Genomic DNA, 8,847 nt, shown 5'->3' on the forward strand with positions numbered 1-8,847 from the left:
CAAGATGCTGTTTAGCAAACTTTAAACCAGCTTCAATATGCCTTTTGTTGAGGAATGGAGTCTTGCAGGCTGAACATCCATAGAGGCCATGTTGGTGGAGTGCGTTGCCTATTGTTTTCTCTGTAACAATTGTACCTGCTGCCTCCAAGTCTTTCTGGAGCACTTTCAGGGTGGTCCTTGGGTCGTTGAGTACTCTTCTGACTATCTTTCTGACTCCCTGGTCATAAATCTTGCAAGGAGCTCCTGTGCATGGCCTGTTGATGGTAAGGTGGTGCTTCTTCCACTTACGAATAATGGCCCCAACGGTGCTGACTGGAATATTCAGGTGCTTTGATATGAGTCTGTAACCAGTTCCATTTTGATGCTGAGCAACAATCAGGTTGTGAATGTCTTCAGAGAGCTCTTTGCCTTTACCCATCATGAGGTGTGTCATATTTAACTGCTTGGTGAAAAAACGACCTTTTTTGATAGGACCATCAATTTGCTCTAGCCCAGCTGATGTTGGTTTGCACTAATTGGAAGTTTAAGTAATAATTACTGACAGATTTCAGGTGGTTTGGTGCATTTCCTTGCCAAAGTATACAGCCTTTCCATGGTGTCTTCAATACTTTTTTTGTGTTATCGTACTTAATTCCACATAATCATTATTTATGGACCTGAAGGTTGTGATTTCTTTTCATGTGTGGATTATTTGAGTTAATGCCAATGTCTGGTAGACATTTTTGTTTGAATTGCAGCTTTAGAAATAAATGTGATGACAAAAAAAGGTGACACATTCAATACTTATCTTCCCCACTGTATATAAGTGAGGATTTAAAGTCTAGAAACAAACACAAATGTTAGATATGATCCTCCTTTTTTTCTATAAATAACTTTATTTGGAACATTAAGATAAAATGTTCTATTCAGAAACTGTCTAGATAACAAAACTCACAATATTGCACTATTTTAAAAACAAGACTGAGACACAAGCTTCCAAAATGTGCATCACAAAATAAAATGTTCAAAGTTTTGACAGAAAATAACAAAAAGTAAGGATGGAATCAAAAATATACAAATAGCTGAAACAGTAAGGTCACAATAAATAACAGTTTCTTTACAGCAAATGTACACAAGTGTGTGAATGTACTGGTATTGAAGGCATGTGCAGAGTTAGAGTTTCTAAGCTGTAGCTATTATCTGACATTTTCCACCCACAGTGTTGGATGAAATCCTGTTAATGAGCATTCTTTTATACGACTGTCTGCTGTCGCTGCTGATTATTTTTCTCTGTGTGGATTTACTCTGCTCTGAAATTCATGAACAGCCACTGATCCTGCAGAAAAGCCACAAAACATCAGCGGCATTGCTGAGCTTCACACGTCCATTCAACTGTTTCCACTAGTTAACTGACAGTTTTCACCACTAGAAAAGCTGGACAAGCCAAGCAATGATTTTTTTTTTAAGTACACATAGTTCACATGAATCACAACACGAAAATATTCACTACACTTGGCTTTAACTAAACGTCTAGAGCAGCAGCTGTTTACTATAAACATAATGTCACACTGCACTTCTGTAACACTTAATCATCTTTTACATGTTAAAGACTGAGAAAGGGACCACTGTCTCATAAGGCATTATTGATCAGAGGTGAGGATATAAGCGTTGTTAACATTACTAATTGAAATGTGACATTTTTAAAACTGACAAATCACAAGTGCCATGCTTTAATGACCAAAAGTGTGGTACCCCAAAGGTTTATGGACAGTCATCAACTACATTCACGCAGTAAATGTTGGTTTACAGATTGCCAGTTGTGTAACTGTAGGTTTTCTAAAATATCTGATCATTTAACCACCCCCTAACTGAATAAAAACTGTGGATAAGGGGGATAAAGAAAGCAAAGTGCCCATATCTCAATAACCTATTAGCTACTTATACTAGCTAGCATCAGCATTCAGACACTGTCTTGCTAGCCAGCACCTTGACAACAAATTTAAGGCCTGTTTTAACACTGTAAAGAATAATTTTAACTAGATAGAGGCTAGCAAATGTTAGCATTCTCCACTTCCCAGCTATAAGTAATTTTAGCTAGTAGTACAGTACTGTTAGTCAGATGGACACAATGCTAACAAAAGCTTTAAGCCAATTTCTAGCAAACAGGAATTTGGTAACTAATTCAAAGCCTGTATAATTTAGCAAAACCAAAGAAGATGCTTGCTAGATTGGGACTATGATTTTTCTACAGTGATACAGCAGCTAGTTTTTACATCAAGCTGCTTTCAACGACATGCTAGCTGAGAACTTTTTTCACATTTTATGCCAAATTCAGAATGATTCGAGCTAGTTAGGTGCTAAAAGTAGCTACAATGACAAAGCTGTCAGCCATTCAACAAAAAGTTAGCTGAGATATTTTATCATAGCCAAAGAGTAATGTGTGCTAGTTTGATGCGATATGTAGCTACAGTGAGTGATAGCAACTTGAGATAGCATCTAGCATCTTTTAGCAACATTTTGCTGTGAAATTTTATTGGATTTAGTACCAAAATAAGACCAGTGTGTCAGCTAGCTAGATGCTATATAATGCATTCACATTGACATAGCAGCCTGCATTTGCATTTAGCCATGTTCAACACAGTGTTAGCAGAAAACTTTTAACCAGTATAAAGCCTAACCCTAGCAATAAAAGCTAGCTACAATGACACAGCAGCTAGAGTTAGCATTTAGCAACTTTCGACCAAATGTTGGCTGAGAATTTTTATTTATTCTAGTTTAAAAATCCATTAATCATGAGAGTTAGTTAGATGCTTATAACCTAACTACAAAGCTGCTAGTTGGGCCTTTAGTCTCTTTTGATTTAAGGGTAATTTTAGCCATGATCCATTACACTCATTTTAAAAGTGGCATAATGATTAAATCTAATGATAATAAGATCTGAACAATGATAACTGTGTCTAATTTGAGACTTAAGCTCAACAGCCATTTACTTTAATCTGTGTTTTTAATTAAAGTGATTGCTTCTTTTAATGTTGTTTTCTCTCCTCTGGCTGTGGAGGCTTTTAATTTGTGGTGTAAAAAAACTAAAAACTCAGTCCAAAGAGCTCACAAAGCTTCCAGAGCTCAGCCGCCTGCCTTGGTTTTCACATTGCTGGCGGTTGAATTTGTGTCCTTCACGGTAAAAATAAGGCCTGTTTTTGTCCATGAACATTCAGCTGAGTCACTCTTGAAAGAACTGCCTGCTCTGAAAACATCGGGGGGTTTAAGACTAATAGGACGAGGTCTTTGTTCAAAACAGAACTTCATTTTTCAGTCTGTCTGAAGTGGTGACTAATGACATGTATGGATTTCAGTGAATTCAGTCTTTTGCTAAACTTTGAATGAAAAATGTTGAATTGATTCCAAAGTTTGAAGCTGGGTGTGTTGGCTCTTTGTCATCACTTTGGTATTGGTTTCCATTTGAGCATCACGGTCAAATTGTTGTGGAAAAAATATAGTTAGAAGTGGAGTTTCACATTGCAGGATTTCTGGGAGTTCACATTTTGTCAGTCAGTCATTTTCATTCTCACAAGTGACAACAAGTATGCTCCACAAAAACAACAGTGCAGTACTTCCACTTTAAAGTGAACATCTGCTTCTTTTAAATTCAGGCCAACAAGTTCACACAATGCTGATTAAATGTACAACTGCAAGCTAATGTCTTTATATTTTTAGATTAGTGGTATTTTTGAGTTTTTTTTGGAGGTAAAGCATCACGAAAACATAGCAAGGGCCCAAGAAAATCAAAATAAAGAGGATGTTGATGTTGGAATGGAAAAGAAAATTTAAGACGGAGATGAACAGCTGTTTTTAAACACTAAATTTGCAACTTTTGCCATCACTATCATGGTTATCTGGAGGCAGAAGTGATGAAATTTGTTGCCCTTTCTACTCGCTGACCAAGTGAAGGTACGGGCCAAAGCATATCTTCCATTACCTTATATTTAACGCCACAATAGGACCATAAATTACAACACGAGCAGTGTGATTTATCTAAGAAAACATGAGACTACCCACTGCCAAATAAATCCTGACAATACAGAATTTTCTCATTTCACAAATTCCATGTGATCCTCTTCAGATGTCCCCTACTGGTCACCAATGATAATGCAGTTTTAAGGCACCTCAGTGTCTTCCTATCATTCTTACCTCAAATCTGCAGAAAACAAAAAAATAAATTCCAGTTTTCTACACCATAAATGTGTCTGAACTGCTCTAGCCAGTGAAACAATCCTGTTTATCTGAGGTGGGAATGCTGTCATTGTTCACATTCATTTTATTGACACATTCACACTATTTAACATGGACGGGTCTAAGATAAGACACAGTTGCGAGAGCTTATCTGTCATTAGTTGTCCCTTTATGATGTCAGGAATCCATCTGGACTCAGTTTTGTACCTTTATGACTATGAATGCAGCGGTGATCTGTGTGCACTTCTTCAGCTTCAGCTGGCTGGTTTTAAAAAGGTCAGCAGGCACTCAGGACTCGATAATCCCCCTTTTAAAGACTCCATTAAGCAAATTTTTCCGACTTCTCTGTCTTCCATTGTCTCTCAGAATCTGAAAAGTTGCTCTGTAGCCTCAAAGAACCTCAGGCGTCGCTGAAATCCTCCTTCTCATACACACATTGGTCAGGAAACATCATTTTCTGCTCAGAAAGCAGATCGTCCGTGACAGTGAGCTCCTCCAGCTCCGTCGTGAAGTGATCAGTGCTCTCCACCATCGATGTGTCTTTGACCGCGCTGTACGTGAGTGCCACGCTGTACGCGGTGGGTTTGTCAGAGCCTTTCCTCCCGCAGCGGCAAATCTTGCGGAAAGCGGCGCGGAACTTCTGCGACATGGCGTTGTAGATGACTGGGTTGATGGCGCTGTTGAGGTAGATGCAGATCCGACAGAAAAGAAGGAACCAGCTGTCCACGTAGGCCTGGTCCAGGACGGAGTTTACCACGACTAGAGTGCGGTAAGGCATCCAGAGCGCGGCGAACAGGATCACCACCACCGCAAGCATCTTTGTCACCTGTAGAGGGAGGAGTGGAAACGTGAATATAGATGTATATAGAGTGGATAACATGGCCTCACCTTTTACCATTGTACAGTTTTGAAGCCAAAAAACCCCCGTCACAGGTGCCGACATTAAAGCAGTTGTGGAGCTAGAGTCTGCGCAGTCAAGACTGTGAGGGATTCTGGGTGCCGGTTGTCAAAAATAATAATTGTTTTTTTCTTTTGAGAGTCTTATCTCTTCTTGGTTCTCCTGCCTGACATATTTTACAATCCCCACAAAAAAATACACACGAACAGCAGCTGTCAATTATCGTTAAATGTAACGTAAAACCTCATTTTTAACCTCTTATAACTAATGATAACAAAACTTTTCTGGAAAAAAGATAACTTGAATACAAGGCAGCCAAATAATATCTTCAAATCACCACAACAATCAGACGTTTTTAAAGTTTGACCACAGCCCATCTGGAATGACTAGAGAGCCGGATTATTTTGGCTTGTACTACAGCTAGCCACCAGGGGGAGCAGTTTTTGTGGCGACCTCCCTATGAGCCAAGCAAGATGATGTCTTTTTTTTTACGGTCTATGGTTTTTATCAGCTTTGGACTTTCAAACAGAGCAGGAACAGATTTTCTTTTTTTTAACTTCAGAAAACAGCTCTTTCCCACAGGGGGCACCAAATCAACACAAACCCAAAGGTCTTCCACCAAGTATGCAGTTTACCCTTCAGCGACCACCTTCTCTTTCTACTGCTTTGGGACTTTTCCACCCAATAATTTGTCACCATACTCCTTCCCAGGCTCTTGTCATACCAACTTTGGCCACCAGAGGACAACACCAAACGATAAACTTAAATTTAGGTTATTAAAAGAAGCTGAGCAAAAAATCTCAACCGCAACAGCTAATGTGAAGGCAATAAGTCCAGTCATTAAAGGGTCATTTCAAGCCAACCACACAACTTTTCTCCGATTGGACAACATCCGGGTAACTCATGCTTCTTTTATGATTATTTTGGTAAGTTTAATGGAAAAGGATAAAAACATTTAAAGTATAATATGACAACAACTAAGAATGTGTGTATTTAGTCAGCAACAACAAAAAAAGGAAAATCAATCCACCAGTCAGGTGGATTGATGTAAATAAGCACAGATGACAAATATCTCGTAGTATTTCTAGCTAAAAAAAGTGGGATGAAGTTGTCTCAGTGAAGTTGATGGCATCATTTCTTTTTGACTATTATCATCATTCAATATTTTTGTAATCCAGTGAAAAAAAAAAACTTAAAAAGCCTCTTTGCCTCAGCTAGGTGATAGTAACTTGCCTCTGTAACTATGTTTTCATGCAGGATATGAATTCAGAGAGGCTTCAACAGATAAGTGTATCAGATCAGCAGTTTGATAATGTCATTAAATCATTTACTTTTAATGTTGCGTGAAGCAGCTGGAGTTTATCTCAATCAGCTCCATTCATGTTGGCACCTTGATCTAACAGAAATTGAAATACAACACCTTATACAAACAGGATGTCCTGGTTGCTAGATTATATCTACTCTGCTACAGGAGACCAGGGTTGGTTGTTACAATGTTAAATTCACTGAAATACTGAAAAGAGTCAGAATTCTTTATTTCAAGAGGATAATACAAACAAGATGAGGATGATGAGTCACAGACAGCTTATCAGAGTGTAATTGATTTTAAAATGTATTAAATAAATAAATAAATAAATAAATAAATAAATAAATACACAAAATAACTGAAAAATAAAATAAAATAAAATAAATAAATAAATAAATATATAAAATAAAATTAACTAAATAAGTAAATGAATAAAGTAACAGAATCCATAGTCTCAGAATGTCTTTAACCTGAGACCCATTAACCCATCCAGAGGATGTGCACTGGTGGGCCAATCCAAAAATGAACAAAAATATAAAATTCAGTGCTTTTTTGTTTACACTTTTTAAGGATGATGTATGAAATATTTATTTGTTAAGAGTTTTGATTTTGAAAGACATTTTTGGAACCCTATATCTGTGTTTCATGACCCCCCACTTTGAAATCCATTGCTGCAGGATGTAGTTATGGTGAATGATTCACTAAAGGGTAATAAGTGTGACAACCGACCCTGGTCTCCCCTAAATTCTCCAGCATAACATCAATGAATTTTGTTTGTCTTATTTATTCGAGTACATGGCTTGATGTAGTTTTTTTTCCCCACTGTTTTTATTGAATTTTGCATAATTATAGGAGCAGTATTCCTGCTTTTAAACTACTTGTGCAGGAACATTTCTATAAAAGTAGGCTTCCTGTATTGAGCTTTGAATATATATATCTATTTCTTAATAAAAAAGGGTCATACTAGATGAAGAGACATGACTCTGAGTTAAATACTTTAGAGCTGCAGTAATTTAGTGAAGTTTTGTTCAAGCACCACCTGTATCCATCCTCTACACTCACTGCTAAGATGCCAACTGATACAACCCCCATTAAAAAAAAATCCCTTTAAAGAAGTCATCTGGCACAAACTTCCGTCCTATCAGAGATCTGAGACCCACCTGTCTGCGTGAAGTGGCCGTGGAGCTGGAGTGTCTGGAGTTCTTGCAGCTGCTTTTCTTGTTGCCGGTGTGGTTGTTGTTGTGTCCGTTCTTCTTCTTGTCCTTGGGGTCAGAGGGCAGTGGGTTGAGGAAGAGGATCCTGGCGATGAGCCCGTACAGCACCGCGGAGAGCAGCAGCGGCAGCACGAAGAAGACGCCGAAATCGAAGAAGTAGATGGGTAAGTAAAACTTCCTGGAGACTCTGTAGCCGCACGTGATGATGGTGATGTTGTCGTACACGAGCTCCTGGATGTCAGACAGGTAGAACCACATGACGCAGTACAGAGAAGTGAAAGCCCAGACGAACAGGATGATCTTCTTGGCTCTGGACAAAGTGCACAGAAACTGCGCTTTAATAGGGTGACAGATGGCGATGTATCTCTCTATAGTGAACGCTGTTATAGAGCACGAGGACGCGTTGATCCCCAGGTACTGGAAGTAGGTGATGCACAGGCACCCATAGTGTCCAAACACCCAGGAGCCAAAGATGCTGTCTGTGATGGTGGGTAAACCCGCCGCTGTGAGCACCATCAGGTCCGCCACAGCCAGACTCACCAGGTAGCAGTTTGTGGGAGTTCTCATATGTTTGGTGGTGAGCACAACCAGGATCACCATGGTGTTTCCAACGATCCCCACAGCGCAGATCACAAGCAGCAGCAAACTGCTGATCACTTTGTACTGGATGCTGTAGTCTGTCCACATCCCTAAAGTCTGGTTAAGATCTGGAGGTGATGAAAAGTTCTCCATCTTGATGTTTCAGCTTCAAATCTGAGCGAAACTAAACTTTGCAGCTGTTTTGTTTCCTTTAACAGTTTTTACGCGCGACAAAACTGAAAACTCGATCGACTCTGCCGGTCTGTAAAATTGTGAAACGATCAAAAAAGAAAGTCCAAACTTGTTCCCGTTTCAGTGTAGTCACTCAGAGTCTCAGAGTGTGACACCGAGCTGCAGGACTCTGGTGAAAATCCGCGGTCGCGCTGTGCGTAAAAAGTGATGCGTCTCCGCGCTCTCGTCAGAACAATCTGTGTGTGTCAGACAGATGGCGGTTTGGTTTTGAGCTCTGCTCTTGGCACTGGCTCTCATTACGTATGCGAGGGGATTAGCCCATTATAACATTTCCATAGAAGACCTCCCCCATCAACAAAGCAGCACAGACGCCAAATTGTGACAACACATTTCCTTCTTCCGGCTATTCTGATGGGATTATTTTGTGATTTATAGCTCGCCTCTGTTTA

General features: G+C 39.4%; 1 protein-coding gene across 1 annotated transcript; it reads right to left on the minus strand.

The window, feature by feature from the left end:
- Positions 1-908: 908 nt before the first annotated feature.
- On the minus strand, positions 909-8,635 carry trhrb (thyrotropin-releasing hormone receptor b). Its single transcript, XM_074686091.1, has 2 exons — positions 7,574-8,635; positions 909-5,035 (listed from the first exon to the last, which is right to left on the minus strand). Exons 1-2 carry the CDS (start codon positions 8,357-8,359, stop codon positions 4,610-4,612), a joined length of 1,212 nt encoding a protein of 403 aa, XP_074542192.1. The 5' UTR covers positions 8,360-8,635; the 3' UTR covers positions 909-4,609.
- Positions 8,636-8,847: the final 212 nt, after the last annotated feature.

Source organism: Halichoeres trimaculatus, unplaced genomic scaffold (genome assembly GCF_033239565.1).
Source record: "Halichoeres trimaculatus isolate MK-OKI-2021-1 unplaced genomic scaffold, fHalTri1.1 fHalTri1_scaffold_14, whole genome shotgun sequence".
Taxonomy (NCBI): Eukaryota; Metazoa; Chordata; class Actinopteri; order Labriformes; family Labridae; genus Halichoeres; species Halichoeres trimaculatus.